The sequence below is a fragment of the Aquila chrysaetos genome, chromosome 8 (genome assembly GCF_900496995.4).
Source record: "Aquila chrysaetos chrysaetos chromosome 8, bAquChr1.4, whole genome shotgun sequence".
Classification (NCBI taxonomy): Eukaryota; Metazoa; Chordata; class Aves; order Accipitriformes; family Accipitridae; genus Aquila; species Aquila chrysaetos.
In genome coordinates, this window is record NC_044011.1 from 12,743,193 (window position 1) to 12,764,006 (window position 20,814).

At 35.8% G+C, this 20,814-nt stretch overlaps 1 protein-coding gene across 14 annotated transcripts in view; it reads left to right on the forward strand.

Annotated features, from left to right (window-relative positions):
- The window catches only part of STXBP5 (syntaxin binding protein 5), a 118,418-nt gene that overhangs the window by 20,032 nt on the left and 77,572 nt on the right, over positions 1–20,814 (forward strand). For all 14 annotated transcript variants that reach the window (XM_041125623.1, XM_041125624.1, XM_030021353.2 and 11 more), the window contains 2 exons: positions 11,892–11,973; positions 12,839–12,939. In XM_041125623.1, the coding sequence (XP_040981557.1) occupies positions 11,892–11,973; positions 12,839–12,939 (183 nt within the window). The remainder of the gene's footprint in view (positions 1–11,891; positions 11,974–12,838; positions 12,940–20,814) is intronic.

Consider the following 20,814-nt stretch of genomic DNA (forward strand, 5'->3'; position numbering starts at 1 on the left):
GATATTTTCATGTTACAGCATTTCTGAAGCACTGTTTTTCACAGCTGGAAACTTCCCTAGAGAAAGTGGGAAACCCTGTCTATTTGACACTGTAACTTCAGTCTTTGACATTAAAACCTCAGTAAAGCTCTGGACTGTGTTGATAGTCTGCCTCAAACAGTGAGTGTTTGATTTCTTTTTTAATGCCTTTTTAAAATTTTATTTGCGGGGGTAGTACTGTGACTAGAGATGATGATAGAGGTTACTTTTTTGGAAGATGTATGATTGCTAGGTTTTAAAATACTTTTTATCTTTTAACTAAGCAGCAGCCATTTCACTCTTGGAGTGGTTCTTGTGTAAATAAGTTGCTGAGGATTCCAATGGGAACCAGATTGCTTAAAAAAAGCCCCCAAAGTCCAAACTTTCTTAGTTTTGTACTTTAGCAACTGTCATTTTGAAGGTGGTAATTTTCTGAGAAATCAGGCTGTATTTGTCTTCAAGCACATCTTTGTGCAGACTTGGTCTTTACCTTGCCACCTTTTTGCCATTTAAAAAAAGGGGGAGAAACAGTGGAAATGTGAATGTCTTCTCCTGGCATTTGGGGAGTAGGGTGGTAGTGAAAGAGGCAACAGCACTGTGGGGAAAGGAAAACCTCTACTCTGTTTCTGCAGCCTTTCCTTGACTATGCTCAGCTTGCTTTACCCACCCACCCCCCAGCCCCACCTGTTTCCTTGCTCCTAATAAATGAGAGGTCAAACTATTAAATTCTAGTGTGTATTTTTTTAAGACAATCTCATTCTTGCAGAACTATTGCTAGATATTTCAGTTAAGCTTCAGGATTGTGGAGGAACCTTGGAAATGCTGAGCAGCATAAATGGGTATAGTTCTGCACCTTTGAAGAGCTCAGAACAGTGATTTGTCATATATAATACTTCAAGCCATCATATGAAGAGAATGGGGTTTCCCCTTCCCTTGGAACTGGAACAGTTTCAGTTATAGGAAGTGAGTTGTAATATATAGACATTCATTATTTTGGATACTTTTATCTAGAGGAAAGAAACAGACATTTGTGAAACCTGCTATCACATGGCTGTATCTTGTAGTGTAACTACCTGTGTGTTGTAACTCTTCAAATGTTTCCTGTGACTGCAGCATTTTATACAGAGACTCTATTTTAGGATGTTGAGGTAATGCTGCCACCTTTCTCCTTTTGATGGGATATGGCCCTAATCTGGGTTTCTCCTATCAGCTTCCTATTTTCATAAAATTTACAGCAAAGTATGATCTATAAGACTTCCCTTCTGTCAAAGTTGATCAAAATAGCTCTTCAGCCTCAGAAATTACTAGCAGAGGACAAAGAAGCAAAACAAACATTCTTGTAATAGCAGGGCAGATAAGCACTGCCTGAAGTACCAGACATTACTTGGAATCTGACAGGAACTGGAAGTGCACAAGGCTAAAAGATGAGCAGATTCTCTAAAGTATCAGAAAAAATAAATCTTGCCGAAGCTAGATTTGCAAGGTAATATCTTCCCTCTATCTAGTAGTTTAAAGTGCCTACCAGAAAAACTGCAGGAAAGATGCATAGGAGAACTACCTTGGACTGTGCTTTGCTGTTAATGATCTGTTTTCTATCCTTTTGCAGTCTTAAACTGGGCTGTGGGTACTTGGAAATCTCATAATACTGTCTGAATTATTGCCTTCCCAGTGCTAATAAAAGCTATTTGTTTGACATCCACATCCTGTACAAAGCAGTAGGTCTGTGTTTATACTCTCATGGGAACTCTTTAGCACTGTCAAGTGGTGCATTTCTTAGGGCCAAAGAAAGGACCCATCTGTAGTCCTGAAGGACACTGAGAGCAAACTACAGGATCTAAGGTGGCATCTGCAACAATTTTAAAAAAGAGTTAAGATAGAATAGGTAGTGGTTTTTTTTTTTTAATGCTATGTGTTGCATTTTAATAATATTGAAGAACTGCATGTTTTAATGCCAATTTTTTTATCTGGTAATTTAGGTTTTTCTAATGACCGTTTATCTCTTTTTGACACTATTTTAAAATAAAATTTAAGCTAAATATTGCAAAATGCTTACTAGTGATGTTGAAAGAGTGCATAAACTTTTAAAAATATAATACATTTGAGGAGGTATGAGTTAAGGTTGTATAAGCAACTTCTAGGGACAATGTCAACATTTTAATAGAGGGTAAACACAAGCCACAAAAGTACCACTTCATGCAACACTGATATGTAGCTATTTTTGTGGTGTGAAATGCAACTATGTGTAATAGCACAAATGTCTAGACAAAATAGCTAAGTAAAATTCCAGGTATTTCAACAAAACAGTGATCCCTCTTCATATTTTGGTATGTAATAAATTATTTTTCCAAGTTCTATGAAAAGCACAAAAAAAAAATCAAGAAACACTCTAATGAGTAGGAACTGGTTTTGCATATTAAAAATAGGAATTCCAGCTCCAAGATACCCCTTGTTTACTTGATGACATAGTCTCCTCTTTTGATTTTGGTGGAAGAGTGCCATCTACTGCATTGCTTGAATTGTACCTTAGTTTTTCATTTGTGGTGGTAATTTTGAGCAAACCTTCTATAAAATTGTCACAACTACTTTGATAGTAGTGAAATAGTAGGTTTGTCAGTTTGTTTGGTGATTTGCAAAACTAGAAATTATGCTATAGTGGAAACTGAGGAGGCTTAAAATAAAATTGAAAACACTGTTCTTAGACTATATTGCAAAATACTTTTAGTAGAAATGAGAGCATAGTTATTGGTGGTTCATATATGATTGAGGCTAATTTTAAAAATCTTAAGTGTCATTTTGAATGGAGAAGATTTAAGATGTCTCTCTACTTATGCCTTTGAGCAGACTTCAGGGAAACTCTCTCCTGAGACCCATTTATTGCATTATGTGTGAACTAGAATTTAGATGCTGTTAGCTGAAATATTTAAAAAGCAATAGCAGCAGTACTGGTTGTGAACATCACTTTGGGTATCTGGAAGATCTTCCAGCTTGTGACCATTACCACTATGAGTCTGGAAACAGATTGTCATGTCAAGTTGGTATAGACAGAGAGGTAAACTTATATCTACCACCTTGATTTGGGGTCTAAGTTCTACTTTTTGTCTATATGATGGAAGTGTTGGTACTTCAGATCTGTGACCCTCTTAGCACTTCAGCAAGTAACTTTGCTGGTAAGTACTTCAAAAGGCTACATAAGCAAAAAATATGCTGTACCTGCATCACCGTTTGATAAAACTCCTAGTGATGAACTAAACTTTCTCCAAAAGGGTGTTTGGAAGAGGGAGTTATTTCCATCACTGGTACGAGGCAAAATGGTGTGGGAAGCAGAAGGGTGGATTTAAGACTCATCCACAAGTTAAGTGTTGCAGGACTGTGTCCAAAGGGAGGAGCTGATATCAGTACTGAGAGATAGACCACAGCAAAATCTCGGGGAGAAGTTCATACATGTGACCAACTTAAAATTTAACTTAAGGTAGTCTTTAAGACCTTTTCCTCATCCAGATCTACCAGCACTCTGTTGATAATGTTTTTAGTTTGGTCTGCTTTAGTCATCTGCTTTTCATGCCTTCTTTCTCAAAGCAAGTGACTAAAAGTTGATATATGAAGAGTGATAAATTGAATAGCAAAGATGAAGGATGGGGCAAAATCTTGTTTGGGATAAGAGAAGAATTAAAAGGGATTAATAGTTGATTCGAGAAGCAAGGTGTTCGTGCCAAAAGGAAAGATGATGTGAGAATAACAATTTTTGTAAAAGGAGAGATATTAACTGAGTGATAGCAGAGGATCAGGGGAAAAAAAAAAGTGTAGCTTATGTAAGTTGTAACAATACCCATGGTCTTATTCTATATAACCCCCAAATGATGTAAAGGGTTAATGAGATACAAGTGAAACTGGGACTCGGCAGACTAGACTAGCTACTACTCAGTTTATAGGGAGGGGATTGAGGAATGGGATTGTATTTGAACACAGTTGAGATGAAGTGGCTAGTGATTAGTTAGTGTCTTCTATCATGAATATCTAGTAGTCAGTGACTTGAAAATAAGTAACAAGGACTTGTTTGGCAGGCAAGAGTTAAGGGAAGTATTTTAGGTCATACTGTGTGAATGGAGAGAGACTTCTGGACCTAGCAAAGAATTGCTTTGCAGTCAGAAGCCACTGTTGAGGGACAATAATTGATTGGGTAAAGATTGGCTATGTTCTTTGAAAATGTTAAATTGTCCTTCTTATTAGATAATATCTATGGTTCTTTATGCTTTCATAAGTTAAACTAAATAGGTATATAAATTCACTTAACATCTAATTCAGAACATTACATTTGTTAATGCTGCTGTTGGCAATGTCTGTACAAAATATTTGGACACTGGGAAGAGATGTCATTCTTACTTCAAGTATTCCTCAGGTCTGGGAGCATAGAATGGCCCTGCCTTTAGTCTTGGCCAAGAAGCTATGGACATAAGAGGAAAAGCCTGGTTAATTATTAATAATTATGATACAATATGTACTACCAAAAAGATGGATGGGGTAGGATATCTGTAATAACATGTTAAAATTGGACATTAAAATTAGACTGGTTTAAATGGATGACAGATGAGCAGGACTTGGAAGCATGCAACAGAATACAAAGATTTTGCCTCTGAACTTTGGTGATGATATTTCAAAATATATAATTACTTCCTGGATTTACTCTTCTGTATATAGTCTTTGGAAAAACTTCAATGAGTTAGCAGTTACCACCCATTTCACAGCATCCTGTGTAGTCAGAGGAACCATTATGCAAATGTATTTGTAGCGATTTCCTACTCTTTCCCCTTGTGTTCTACCCTTCTCCTTCCCTTCCATCCCACCCAAAAAAGTACCAGATTAGTCACCTTTTTTACATTGTTAGTGCTGAAATACAGCTTCTAGACTAAAGTAGTAGAACCTCTTAGTAGTAGAACCTGGATCAGAAAACAAAGTGAGTAAAATCAAGGAAAGCTTGTAGCCTTGTTAGTTTTTTGAAAATACTGTGTTGTTTAGTCTAAATTGATGTTTTTACCTCTTCATTTAACAGCATGCTTTGCTATCTGTGAATTGTGTATGTAGAAACTTATCATTAAAAACAATTTTGTTTCTTGTTTGATTTTAAATCACAGATTTTTAATCCTGTTTGCATTTGTACTACTTAATTACATCTTGTTCTAATGAAGATTGCCTCTCTGGCAGCTATGAGAAAATTCTACCAAATACAGCCTTTACAGAAAATTTGCTTGCACTTTTCGTAGCTGTTTGGGAAATACTGTATTTGTGCATATTTAAGTAAGCAACTTTGAAGGTTAAGATGTACTTTGACTCCCATCTATTACTGTAGTTAAAAAATAGATCAGATATAAATAAATACTCACTATCCATTTCCTATCAGTTTCTATGCAAACTAGTTCAATAGTTGTTTAATTTTAGAATATATAACTCTTTCTTTCTTACATTAGTATAAGTTTGTGCTTTAAAATTGCTGCAATACATTTAATGTTAAGTTAAGTTAATGAACTTTATCTGAGATCTCTGTACTTTGGTATTTTTCAAAACAGAGCTCTTTTTTCACCTTATCAGTCTAAGATTTTTTTTTTTTTTTTTTTTTTTTTTACTTAACATTGAATCAGTTGGCTTCTGATGTTTAAAGGAGCTGAGCATTGTTTTATAAACAAAGTGAATACTTGTGGAAGTTGATCTGCATTTATGCAGGAACTAATGTTATTGGTAGCTGGTTTGGAAGTTGAGAAATTCAGCTTCCAGGCAGTTGTGTAGTCACCACTTCACTGGAATTAGTAAAGTTGCAGTAGCAAACAGCAGTAGTAGTTTGCTGTAACCTGTTAACCTAATATGATATTTGTAATAAGATCTAACATCAACTGTTTAAATACCATACCCGTTGTTGCCCTCTTCCACCTGACAGAAAAAGCATGAATGATATGCTCACCCCTTCCTCAGGAAAGCATGAACTCTGAGTGTCAGGAGATGTAAAAACTGCTGAACTCAAATGGTATTAAATATTTTCATTATAATGCCTGTCATATACTTTTTTGGACAAATATAAACTGTGTGAATGCAGCTTCTCAGCCTTCACTGTTACTTAAAATAAAACGGTGAACAGTCAATACCGTTGTGCTCAAAAATATTTGGGAACATTATACAATGTTAAGATTCCTAGAAAATGAGAAAAATAATGCATTTTCCAATATTTTGGCGTGTAAATGATCTCTTCCAATTTATCCTCCTGTCTTCCCTGCCTCCTTCTCTTTGAGAAGGGAAGACCTTTGGGGAAGAGCCTTTTGGTACCTAACCTTGCAGGACTGATGTCCTAGCCTCTTCATCTCTGTACCCTGCATTGTTTTCATCCTTACGACTAACAATGAAGCTGAACGTAGTTTGGTTCTGTTTTGTTGTTTTGTTTTGTTTTTTTTTTTTAATTGCCTGGAAGTTATAGTTCTTTATTCTCTAGGGACACTTGATTTATGTATAATATGTAATGTTGACTTTTTTCTGTCCAAGTAATGAGGTCGAACTGTATCTAGGTATTGGCTAATTTGCAAGTGCTGTATTTGCATGGAAGTTGCAGCTGCTGTCTTCTGACTGTCTGTATCTGATGTCTTCCTTTTCCTTATCCTGTTTCCTTACTGTCAGTTTTTTTGCCTTCTCACTCTCCTTAGCTGGCAGAAGGAGAATGCGTGACAACAGTCTGGCAGGAATTCTCAGAGTGAATTGTTACCAGTAATTTGATAGTATTGCTACCTGATGAACTTTAGTCACAGTTTTAAAGCCCAAGTTTGTTTTTGCTTGGTGCTGTGATTTACATATAGGAGAGTGGATCTGAAGTGTCAACAAATATTATTGTATACTTTTGCAAACATAAGTGCTGAGACATGGGGAGGGATAAAGACCTGCTTAGCTGAGTGATATAAACACAGCAAGAAGCTATGCGGACCTAAAGCTTTAGCAGGAAACTCTATAATCCTAAAGTTGTTGAAAAATAGTGATATGATATCATACCTAATGTCTAAAACTATCCCAAAAGTATTTTGTGGATTTTTATTTTATCTTGTTTGATAATACATAGATGTGAAAGGTGAAAGTGTTTTGTAGACTGTTTTGACGGTAGTACTTTCCAACTTTTTTAATAATTCTTTCTTGCTAAATAGCTGTGTGTCTTGATAGATTGTTCTGTTCTTTGAGATTGTTTCTGTGAGAGATCATGCTTTTGTATGTGCAAGTAATAGTACTGATTAGGTCTAGGCGCAGCTAAGATTGACAAACAAGAAAGGTGTGTGAAGCTGTTCTTGTACTGCTTTAGTCCTGCTTAGATGTATCACTAGGACTTTGTGGTACTCTCTAACTCGATGTAAATTAAGTCTTTGGTTTCTATCTGGTTTTGGACTGTATCCAAACTTGGCAATGGTGAGTAATACGAGACAGACTTTTCATCTTTATATACTTAAAATACTATTTGGAAGTCTCACCATCATTGTGTGTTTTTATTATGTTGTAATGATTCTTGGGGACCACAATCAAAGCACATACAGAAATGTGTGCAAAATAAGTGGTGGCTTTGCCTATACAAATAATTTGGGGTCTGATTAAATAAGGTGGAAAACTGCTGCATAGCAATGACTATAGTAAAACATGCAGGTATAATATGCAGTCCTGGAGAGCTATAAGCTACAGACTGGTATACGTAAGAATACTGTGAGTAATCTACTGCCCTTAGTGTTTTGTATGTAATTCAGATCAGTGGTATGTGTTTTCTTCTAGTCAGAGATCTATTTTTTTTTTTCATCAAAATTGTCGAATATTTAAATACTGTGAGGTGTTACAGCTACAGTTTTAAGAAGTATCTAGGAATGAATTTTAAAAGCTGCCACAGTTTCAGATGTGTCTTAAAAATTGCTAGCTATTGTAACAGTGGCAAATCTGATACAGGAACATGGTCCATATCTTCTGCTGTACTATTGAAACTTTCTATAGCAGTGTAATGACATGAAGATGCAAATATCCATGTGGTGATAATTTGGAAAGTAATTTATATTATAAATGTGTCTCTGTATGTGTAACTGACTTATGCTAGGAATTGAATTGATAGTTACAGTTTTTGCAACTGTTGCCTATGTCAGAAGGGTCAACCACAGGTGAAGAACCCCCCAATATTCCCTAAGTCTACTTAGAGTAACTTAAATTAAAGAATTAAAAAAAAAAATAAACCTGCTCTTCTGAGGCTTTCGTAAATATTCTGGAATTAGTTTTCTCTTTCAAAATATGACTTCTAAGGGCAGATGTGTACTGAGTTGCCCCTATGTAGATAAGCTATAAATAATAGTAATAATTTTTAAAAAGAATATTTTGCAGAGAGAACTCAAATATCACTAATTGAAATGCTCTAATTTTGCCTAGAAAAAAAAAAGTAAGCTTAGGTCTAAAGCTTGTTTGGAAAAAATATCTTTTGGAACTGTTGCCTTTTTTCACAAACCAAAGTAAAATCAGTGTCATTATGCAGTATTAAATCAGAGTGATAATGCGCTTTCCTTGTGTATGACCTGCACTTCTAGCAGTTATGAAAATGAACACTGATGTTAGGACATGAGTACGTTATCTCTTCCTTCTCTCAGCCACAGCTTTTGTCTCTTACTTGCTTTTTCAAAAAACATGCAGTGAAGACAATGAGATACCAGTATTATACAGGGTTAATTTCCTAATGGTTGTGGGGAATGCAGAAGCAATATTCAAAGGTACAGCTGAGAAGCTATTAATTTATCCAATTTGTTAATATTTGGAATAGGGGATGAAGCAGGAATAGTAGAGAAATGCTTGGAAATGAAGGAAAAAGGATGGGTCTTTAGTTAGAAAACAGCTCAGAGCAGACTGTTTCCTCTAGAGCTACCCTAGGTCTTTGGCAGAGAGTTTTTCCTGTCTACAAAATTAAAATGCTTTGCCCATCTTGTCATTATTCATTATAATTTTTGTCTGTTTTGGGGACTACTATGTGGTAGATGATCACTGCTTAGTGCAGTGAGCTCTCTTGCCTTAAGCACACATACGCAAGTATAGAGGACTTGAACAAACTGCATTCCCTGGGATGCTGCCTGTTTTGTGTGGTTGAGAAATACTTAACATGTACTGAAACGGGTATGTATTACTATCCTTCTACAGTCAGTATTTAAGTGACGTGCTTTTTCAACTTGGCATACCTTGCAAAACTGGGAGGCTTTGCATTTCTTTAGAAAAGAAGATTAATGCTAGTTAGGAGGATGATATTAATTTGAAATGAGAAGAATAATTTTAGCTGCTAGGTGAAAAAGCGAAGATGATGTCATCCTTGGGTAAAGAAACTAAATGGGACTAGTTGCAAGGGCTATTTTTAATTTTTTGATAACTGTAAGCACTATAGGAGGCTGAACTCTATTTTCAGATCTACGCATGAGGCTTCCACTAATTTGTCAAAAAGAAGAAACTTGCTCTGAATGTTTAAAGCTTGTGTAAACTTATTCCCAGTGCTTCATATTTACTGATTTCTGGAGAGAGAACTGGTTCAGGTGTCCTGAAAATGCAAAAGGATTTTTTTTGTTTAAAGAAATGTTCAAGTATTCTTAATATTGAATTTTTTACTGACTAGTTGTAACAGTGCTTCCAGAAATATTTGCATCAGAAGTGCTTAAAGAAAACATTTGAGGGATAGAATTTGAACGGTGGAGTAACTTAAGGAATCCATGGGTTTCTGTTTTTCTGGGTCATACTCTTCTTGTTTTGAGGCAAGATAGCTGTAAAGCCTCAATTCCAAATAAACTCTGGGTGAGTGAATGAACAAGGGTTACATTTAATTATGTTGGAAGCTGATGTTCAGGGGAGGGGATGGAGAAATCTTCTTTTGTTAGAAAATTGTCTGTGTCAGTGCAGATTAATAACAAGTTTTAGAATTCAGTTTCTATAAACATCTGAATTTCACTTTCAGAAATTGCTTCTTGTCTATTTCTGCAAATAATTATTAATTCAAGTGAATGCAAAAGCATGAGCAAGGCTGAAGCAAGTCTGCTCTGAAATGTCTGGTATTCCTTGTGGGGACATTTTTTCCAATCTGGCAATTTGTGTAGTCAATCCATAGTTAATGCAAAAGCAATGGTTTTACATCAAAAGTATTCTGAATCTGTGTAGGAAGGTATCGTTTATGGGGACAAACACCATCCCCCCCCCCCCCCCCAAGTTGTAAGCTCTTTTTTTTTTTTTTTTTTTTTTAAGAGCTATAAACTCAGTGCAATACAGGTGGCTTTGTACAGGAAACATATTGATAAGAATTTAAAATACAAGGAAAAAACAGGTGAGGCAAGCTGGCTCTTTAAGCCCTTCCATACCAGAACAAAATTAAATTGCTAATTCTGTTTGAGGAAGAAAGCTGGTATTAAGTTTGCTGGATTATTCAACATCTGTTTAGTATATATCTGTTTAGTATATATCAACATCTGTTTAGTATATATCTCATCACTTAGCTGGATGTTATGCAGATTTGTTAGTCTACGAGAAGAACGTGATTGAAGTTTAAAAGTTAAAATATTGTGGTGTATTGAAGCAGACTTGTTCTCATTGTAGTTCTACTTACATTTTTATCTTGCCAGCTTAGAGGTTGAGCAGGAGATGTGTTTGAGTCTTGATTTTCATGCAACCTATTAAGTCTCTTCAGCCTTTCAACTGTCTCTAGTGTGAATGCATATATTTTTTTAAGAGTATTTGTGTCCACTTTGGTTTTGATCAACAATTTCTCAGTAAATGGAAAATTTGCAGAATGGGTGAGAATTGTACTGGTTTAGTAATTTCTAGTGTATACTGAGAGAACAAATTGTACTCTGTACTCCCTGTTTTGCATACATGCTTGGAATGATTTCCTTTCTTCCAAAAACTAAGGTGCCTCTTTAAAACAAGAGGTGTTCAGCTCTTTGACAAAGTGTATTCCAGAAACCCTGGGCATACTATAATGATGAAATAGTGACTGCTTTGCATAATTCATCTGGACTTGTGTTATTTCTGCTCATCTCATAGAGGTTGGAGAATTTCCTTAATTTTGTATCAGAAGAAAGGGGAAAACCATGTTTGAAATACAGAATCTTTGCAACTAATAAATGAATCGGCTATGGAGAACTGAAAGAATCTGTGTTGCTTCTGCTTCTCTTTGATATTCATTATGGAAGTATAGGACTAATTTATGTGTGAGAGGGGAAAACGAACACGCTTTTGTTATCTCATAGTTGGTGTGAAACCAGAAAGTCTTGATACAGAGATCCTGGAAATTTACATTATACATAATTTCCCATTGACTCCTCTGTATTTTGGCTACTGATCTTTTTGTCTCTGTCACAGCAGATTTTTTTTTAACATGCCTTGCCTTATTCAGCTCTTTTCATCTGCTAAGTAGTGTTTAAAAAGGAGAAAAAGCTCCTTTAGCACTTGAAAAATGTGATAATTTGATTATGATGCCTATTTAGATTAACTTCCCTCTATACTAGTCCTGATATTTAACACTACTAAAATAACTGCTTCATCGTTCTCCGTTATGTTCTCATTGATGAAGAATCCCTTAAATAACTATAAGTTAAGCAGTTACACACAATTTTTGTATTCCATGGGGAAAAATAAGATGGACCTTTTAACTTCTTTGTGTTACTTTGTGGTGTTTATAAATGACTTTTTTTGGTGATCAATCAGATCTATGTGGTTAAATACGTTGAATGCACTAGCTAGAAGCAGGATGTTAACCTGTTTGAATGTGGTATTAGTTATAGTGACAATGCTGGTTATGGTGGTTAGTGGTTGGTTTTTTTTTCCTGTTACGTGCAACAATTATTCCTTAATGGTACCAATTCCAGCTTTGGTCGGCCGGGAGTTGAATGCTACTGTCAACATGACAGTGGAGCTGCAGTAATCCAGCTTCAGTTCCTGATTAACGAGGTTAGTAAAAGGATGTACGTATTCCATAATTCAGAGAAGATACAGAGTGTATTGTTTTCAATTTCTCATTAAGCAAGCATCAAAATCAGCTAACACAAGTGACTCTTAGCATGAATGGTGCACAGTGATAACAATTATAAATAAATTAACTTTTTTAATTTTAGAAAATGCTTGACTAACTGCTGAACATATCTTTGTCTCTAGAGTACTCCTTTGCTATAAGCAAGAACTTTTTTCCTTGGAATATTTATTCATGTCACTGAACATTAAGTTATCTCTTGAAGTAGTAAAGTACGTTTTCAATAGTACTAACAGTTTTAGTAGGTAGTTAGTAACTCTATCAAAATAAAATTGTTTTAGATGTGAGTGGGGAAGAACGATCTCTAATCTGATCCCTCAGTAATTTCAGATGTGTTTTTTCTAGGGGTGTAGCAGCTAAGATCTGACAGCAGTGCTGTTCTTGAGCTAGCTGGCGCCAGATTCATAGAGGGACTTCTAGCTCAGAGGAATGGTGAAGTCAAAGTTCACTAGTTTTGTCAGCACATAGATACTAGCAGTTGAGTTCATTGCTTAATTTGTCTACAGAGGTGGGCATGAGGGAACTAACGTGCCCACACTGGAAAAAGCTGCTTCTTCCCCATTACCCCTCAGTATAGCACTGAACCAAATGTGGGCAAGCTCAATGACATCACTTAACTCATTATTACTACTTAGATCTTATCTGTGCTATAGCATTGATGCGCATGCTTATAAGTATTTTTTTTTCATCCTGGTAGCAAATATGTAATATATTGCCATTATAATGATGATATGCTGTTACTAGGGTTATGAAAATAAGTTGACTAAAACTTTTTCTTTCTTATAGGGAGCTCTTGTGAGTGCCTTGGCTGATGATACCTTACACCTCTGGAACTTGCGTCAGAAGAGACCTGCTATACTTCATTCACTCAAATTTAACCGAGAACGGTAAGGATTGGATTATTATTGCTTTGCCCCTTACCATCACGCTGTGTGCTATTGAAAGATCAGATTTATTAATGTAGTCCAATTCATAACTTGTTAAATAATTAAAACTGGATTTACATTGGATTTGAGTTGCAGGCTGTTAGGGCCCAAAGTCCTTGTGAGCAGACACACTAGTGACCTAAACTGAAATGACTTTTCTATCACTTTGCATATTGCGTTGCTGAACATCAATTTTCCCATCTTTAAAACATGGAGGGATAGAAGACATTCAGTGTATGTCTCCAAAGGAATTTTGGAACAGAAGAAAGTGTATGTGTGTGCACCAACAAGACAACAGGAAAACTAGTTCAATTTTTTAATTGGAAGTTTTTCTCCCCTTGATGACAAATCAGATTTCTGTGGTGTTAGAGCCCCTGTATGTATCAGAAGCAGAAAAAAATACACATTTTTAACTAACAATTTTGAGACTCAAGTAAGAGCACTGTAAGCAAGCTAGGGAGATGTTTTAGAAATTTAATCTAAAAGTCAGTTGACTAAATTTCTGCAAAAAAGTGTCCTCTTTTTTTTTAAATAACAAGTAATCCTTCCCCTTTGGGAAGTAGCCCTTCTTTTCCAGTATGGGTGAACTCTCAACTGGAATGCTATGTCTACTTTAGAGCAGTGTGCTTCAGAAATGGCCTGCTTGGGGAGCTCAAAGGATACTACAAGAACACAGAATAATCTGTGACTTGTACCTCTGAATAGGGCAGGAAGTAATAAGCTTTAAGTAACAGGTAGCAGTAGAAAGAGGTAAGTTAAATATTTATGTAAAATCTTCTAATGTAATGTCATACAAAGTGCTAAACAGACTGTTGGGTGTGTTATGGAGTAACCTTGTGGTTTTAAAAAGCAGGTTATAAACAAATTTGTCAGGAATAACATAAATGCAGATTACTGGGTTTTTGGGGGGATAGAGTACTAAGTGATTCTAAGTCCCTTTTGAGGTTGTTTCTATGATTGCTGTGCATAAACTTTTTACCAGGGCCTGTAAGGATAGGACAAGGGGTAGTGGTTTTAAACTGAAAGAGGGTAAGTTTAGATTAGATAGAAGGAAGAAATTCTTCACTATGAGGGTGGTGAGGCACTGGAACAGGTTGCCCAGAGAAGTTGTGGATGCCCTATCCCTGGAAGTGTTCAAGGTCAGGTTGGATGAGGCTTTGAGGAACCTGAGGTAGTGAAAGATGTCCCTGCCCACAGCAGGTGGATTGGACTAAATGGTCTTTAAAGGCCTTTTCAGTCATGAACCATTCTGTGATTCTAAACTGTTATGCAGAAAACAGAAAGCTCTGACAGAGCAGAATTCTCTGCCCCGAGGGAGTGATGGCATTCCTTTATGCAGCATAAAAGTCAAATGGAAAGAAATGCAATTCACAACCTCTAGTTCAGCTAGGATTGTCCAACTATAGAATGCAGTGGTGTATCCAAACCAAATTTTCTCCCTCTTTCTTCCCCCTTCTTTCTTAAATGACTTTTCTTTTACCTCAGCACCTATTTAAGTGTCAATATAAAATTCAGATTTGCAGCCTGAAACCACACTTGGACATTGGTTTCTAGCTAATGCTTTAAAATAGATATCTGAGGTGGTTCTGATTGTGTGCAAATCCGTTGGAAGCTGGCTTAGAGTCTTAGGTATATGGATATCTTTAGTTAAAAAGAGTGGAAGTTTTAAACCATGCTTTTCTTCTAAATGTGGTGTTCTCACTAGCAAAACCAGTCACGGGGAGTTCAATGTGTGTACTCTTACCAGAAAGAGGGGTGGAGGCAGAAAGGAGTCAAGGTCACTCATGTCACTTCAGCAGTTGTATTTGTTATTAATTTTGGACAGAGTACTGATTTTTCCAGGAAAACCTGTGCTGTCCTGAAATAGGTAATGAGAGCACCATAGTTACCAAGAGTGGTGAAGGTACAGTTTGAGACAAGGGCTTGTTCTTCTGGTAATTTTAATCTTAAAGTATCCATTATAATAGCATACAGAAGTAGCCAGAACACTTAAGATCCCAGAACCATACATTATCATAGCCACTTATTAAGTCATGCTGGATGACTGATAACTGTTTTCAAATATTCTGTTTTCTTTTGACTAGTTTATAAAATAAAGCTTTATAAAATAAAGTGTAATCTCATTACTAGGGAATTATTTTGATTTTCAACTTTAGAGAATTGCACAAATTCAGTGTTGAATAATTCTGAATAGGTGTCTTTAACATGAAGAGTTCTTAGTAATGAATTATACCTAATAGGTTTGATTATGTTATGTGAATTTGAAGTAATTGGGCTTTGCTTAGGTCAGTTGCATGATGTATATTAACTACTAAGTTTATTGAGAAAAGCATTCATGAATAAAACTTGATCTTCTCAATTTACAAGTGCTAATTTGTTAGATACCTAATTAATAAAGCCTTTTAAATAATTTATGTTGTGCAATTAAGAGTTGCGCATAAGGATAACTAACTTCTCAAACAGGAATTACTTAAATACTACAACAAAGCCTTGTAGCAGTATCTTCTCTAATGATAGTTTAATTTCCCAGCTTGCATAGGGAACTTAAATATCTTGGAAATTAGTTTGGGTAAAAAACTAAATAAGTTAAACTGGAAAAAAAGTCCTTGGAGGGGAACCAAAGCCAAATCTTACTATGTGACTAAAGCAACTTTTCCAGTTATTCATTATTTGCTCTAGGACTCTGTAGATGCTAAGGTTTAAAATTATATACCAGATTGGGATTACCTGGAAGTCTGTTGACACTGCGGAAAGCGGTATTTGTGTCCTCTTTAATACGAGTTGAGCTCAACATGTCACAGGCCAATTTGTATTCAGGTTTTGTTTCCAAATCAGAGTTTAACATGTAAGGATTAAATGTGAACTAGAAAGTTGTTTGTAGCACAGAGAGTTAACTGTAGCAGTTAGCTACCCAGATTAAAGGACATGCTGGTCTTAAACTATTCTTGAACTATGTTTTTTAAAAAAAAAAAAAAATTTTTTTGAAAAAATAAATAAGGCTATAACTTGTTAATGAATTCTGTATTCTCCTGGCACAGCCTTTTACCAGCTCTGGCAAATTCCCTGCTTTTAGCCGTGTGGAAGAATTACTGCCCAATAGTTAACAACACAATTTCTAGATTTCATATTTGTTTCTTCTATTGGTAATCTAGTTTGGCTAGCTTGCTTTCAGGCCTGTTTTGAACATCTTTCAAATAAGGAATAAAAACTAGACATAGCTTGTATATAAATGCTTGTGTCATGTGTTTAAGTATTTTGTGTACTCCTGAAAATTGGAGTATTAAATTACCTGTAAATTAATTCAGAATGCAGTCTCTAGTATATGACTGGAAAGTGTTGTGAATTCTTGCTTTTCTACTAATGAATTTTAAGAATAGAGTGGTGAGAAAGAGTTGCTTTTTCTTTTAAAATAATTCTATGCTCTTTACAGACTTTGTTCTGAGCTGTGGAAAGCATCTTCATTGGGTAACTTGCAGCTTCTTAGATTTGAGCAAAACTTTTCTTTAAAAGTAGTGGCCAAGAGTCTTTAAAGATGCTGCTTTCTGTTGAATCTTTAAATAAGGATCTGTAGATAAGAAACTGGCCATTTAATAGATTCATAGTTCTTGAATGCCTTTTGTACCAGTGATGGTTAGTAATTTGAAGCAAGTCTTCTGAACTGGTGATTGATGAAGTTTTTCATGTATAACAAATCTGTTATTTGAAATTACTGATGGATGTCAGAAGCACAGTGCAAAACTAGCTTGTTTTGCAAGTTTTCTAGCCTTTTGTTCCTGTTGCATTTGTGTGGGTTTTGCAGCTGCTTCATGTTCTAGTTACCAAATAAAAGTTAGAAGATATTAAACCAATGTCATACTAAGCTTGGCCACTGTTCCTTGACTGTGGGAACCAGTGTTTAGGGACCAGGAAAAAAATGCATGATGTTTACATGGGAGGGGTTGCTTGCATGACTTGTCATGCAAGTTAAAAGTGTAGTACTTCTTTGCAGAACACACAATTCAGTGTGTGAACGTATTTAGTATCCTAGGTTTATGTACTTCTCTAAGACTCCAGTGAATCACAGTGTAGTTTGTCATCTACATACCTGTATAAATATCCTACACACACATAATAAAATTGTTGTGTGCTCACATGTAATGCAAGCCTCATGTCAAATGTGTTTTGACTTAATAGCAAATGTTAATGCTAGGCTAGATTAACTCTGAAATAAGCATAGTTAACACTTCTTATTGAAAGCATGTTGTGAGATGGATATCCAATCTGGCTTTAGTTTCCTTGCCATGCAAGAACTATTAATCTTTGTGCTGATCTAGGGTTGGGTGTGAAAGGTCAAACACACATCACTAATGAGCCAGGGACTTTCACAGAACCAATTTGAGAGGGTCAAGTGACAGACTAACTTGATTAAAAAAAAAAAAAAAAAAGAAAAAGAAAGAAGTGGTGTGGGATGACAAATTTGTCTCCTTTGCTGCAAACCAAACCCAAACCAATCAGTTTTATGTACAAGTATAAAAAAAATTTTAGTTATCTAAGACTTGCATCCTTACTGAGCTAAGATTCCCTGTTCTAATGCCAAAAGAACTAGTTTACTTGCTTTGTGACTTAGCATAAAGACAAGAACCAGAATCATAGCATCAAAATAGAACTGAGTGTTTAGAGTGTGTGTGTGCTTTGCATATCGATCACTGAATGGATTGATAGCAGTTTAATATGTCAAATTTTGTGGTGTGGTATTTAAATAGTTTTCCTCAGTGTGAAACTGCACAATTCAAAGTTACAAAATTATGCTTTAAATGTTGCTGGTTTTGTACCCTGCTGTAAACAGCAACTGTAGCATTGTGTTTAAAACACAAACTCTGTCTATAGTGAGTGAAAAATCCCACTTGTATTTACTACTTATTAATAAACAAGACTTTTAACTTTTATTATGACACATACCTTACCTTGTTAGATACTGTAACTTTGTACCCAGTCTGCACATTAGCAGACATTGGTTGTGAGACAATTTTTCCTTCTACCTCACTGAATTTATAAACTGACCAATTCTGCCACTTTGTGGATAGCAGAAGGACATACAGGTTTTCTTGCCTGTGAGAGCAGGTGGTGATAGATATTGTTCATGGTTTTTTCCTCCACTTTCTGTGTATCAATATCAGTGTTTCATTTCCAGCCTTTGTTTGAGGGCTGCCTTTATCCCCTTTGCCCTGTGCATTTTGGGGTAGGATTATAGTATAACTAACAGAAGGATTACAGATACATATCAAACCATACTTCTGAGGAGTTAAATATTTGGACCCTTTGCAGTGTCAGTGATACACCTAGTACAAGTTTAATATATGACACAACTAAGTTTTTTCACACATAACTAAGTTTGGTGGGTTTTTTTACACTTTTTAAACTGGCTTTCTTCTTGAGAGTAAAAGGAAATGATCACTGGGTCTGCTTGCCTTTATGGTGTCATATAAAGCCTTATTTCACCTGGTGGGCTTAAAAATGTTACTTGGTGGTGATCCACTAGATGATGTAATTAGAAGTTTTATCTTGTTTCAAGAAGTTAGCAGGAGAAAATGAACTTCTTGACTGTCAAGATTTGCTGCAGGTGTGAACATCTCTTTCATGCAAGATCAGATTCCTTTGAAAAATGTTTTCTTGAGGCTGTGCATGCACGCGAAGCCCCATGTGTCAGTGGAGCTGAAGGAACTGCAGTTTCATCAGTTGCCTTCTGCTGCCTTTGGCACTGAGGCAGAACTGAAGTGCTGAGTCCTATTACTCTGAGATTTCTGGCTTCTAAGAAACAGTTTTTAAAAAACTGTCTCCATTGTCCTGTTAGCTGTTTTCCTTGCACACTGATGGCTTTCGTAGTGGTATGAGGCACATGATGACCAACTGCCATGTTCCTGGGCAGAATTTGACCTCTAGTCTTTAAGCCCAGCCTGTCTGACAGACTTTTAAGTTGTGCTATGTGACTTCCCAGATGAAACGTTCAGCCTGAACTTTGTGTGTTAGAGCAAGCTACCCAAGTTTTTTCTGATGCCAGAAGTCTGGTTACTTTTTGAGTCATGTCAGATATACCAACAGGAGTTCACAAATATGTAGTGCAGAGGATTTTCAGTGGTAAGAGATCCTCAAATCTTTAGGGTATTTGGTGGGCATTTCTTCAGCATTGAAAAATTTTCTTAGTTTTCAAATCAACTCAAAAGGAACGTGTGCTTTGGTCTTTTGTCATCACTACAAGCAGTGAAGCAGCCCTTTTCTGTTTGTGTATAAATAAAAATGTGGATTCCCCTTCTGAGTAAAGTACAACTGAAGCTTGAAAAGCCATCTTAAAAGAGAGGTGAAATATGACTTCATAAAGGAAAGAACATGTAAGCTGTGAAATATATTAGGAACATGTAAGAATACCTGCAGTAACCTAAGAAACCTCTAAACCGGAGCCGCCTTCTGGAACATGATCTATATGGCCCTAGTATTGATCACATCAGTGGTGACAATTTTATTTCTGTTCTTGGCTCTTGCTTCCCCATTACTCCATCTTGACACCACTAGTGTACACCACAACTCAGGTACTGAACATATGTACTTCTCAGCTGCCTTTAGAGGCAGCCCTTCAAGTGATCATATTTTGAGAAACATTATTTGGAGTGCTGTTATGGTATCTAAATGGAATTGAAGTACCTGATCCAGTTTCTATAATATACTGCATTTATCCACATGGTCTTTTGGGGGGACAATTTTGGGATGCATTGAAGAGGAATTCTTCCTCTGCATGTGCCTTCTGCGCCTTCAGGCCTTTTTCACACAGGTAGGTATTTTAAGCTTATTGCAGTTACCAGGTCTGGAAATAGACCCCTTGCAGCAGTCTGGTAAAATCATAGCCACTGATTGCTTCCATCAGTATGTCATTCTGACACTGGCTCTTGACTTTTTATGCCTATTGCAGACTTGACAAGAGACTCTGGACATGGAGTCTAGGCTAACATAAAAATTAAACTCTTCAGCCACCATGTAAAATTCAGAAGCTATCTCATGCATGAAAGATTGAAGGTAGAGGTAGGCAGAATTTCAACTTTGGTAGCTTAACACTTTTCTCTTAAGAAAACTTTTATTTTATCTATACAATAATGATCTGAGCAACTAGTGTAATTACTGTAACTGCAGGTCTATAATGATAGCCTGAGGTTCTAGAAATAGTTTCAGTGACTTAAAAATAAAATCAGTGTTTGTCATTCATCAAAGTATTTGTCACTGTGCTTTGTTAAAACAATGGAAAATTCTGAAGAACGTAGAATACTTCATAATGCAGTAGACTAAGGAAAGGTAAAGATTAATTTAGAAGGATTTCTGTTGTCATAATAATACAGTCAGGATAACAGCCTGTCATTTTTACTTAATATTTCCCTTAAATGCCTAATTCTTCAACCTACATTAATTTAATAAATTGTATTCTTTGATATTTTTGTAATGAAATTCCTTTAAGGAATACTATCACTTGCTATAATAACTATTTTGATATATGTTGTGAAACAACCACAATTAAGATTTTTCTTAACTAACTTTGACAGATTATCAGAAAAGACACATGGTCTGTGGTTAAGAAAGGAAATCCTTTCAGTAGGTTTACAAATGACTTAAAGACTCTCCTGTCACTGCTAATACTCTCCCATAAGCAACAGCACAAACTGTATTTTAAGTACAGTAAGAACAAGAAATATTTTGTGAGGGCTTTTCTTATCGATGTTTTCCACTGCTAGTGTACCACTGGGTTTTCTGTATATAATTTTGTTTTCTTGAACTATTGGTTCAACTCTTACAAATTCGTTTCACAGAAAATTGAAA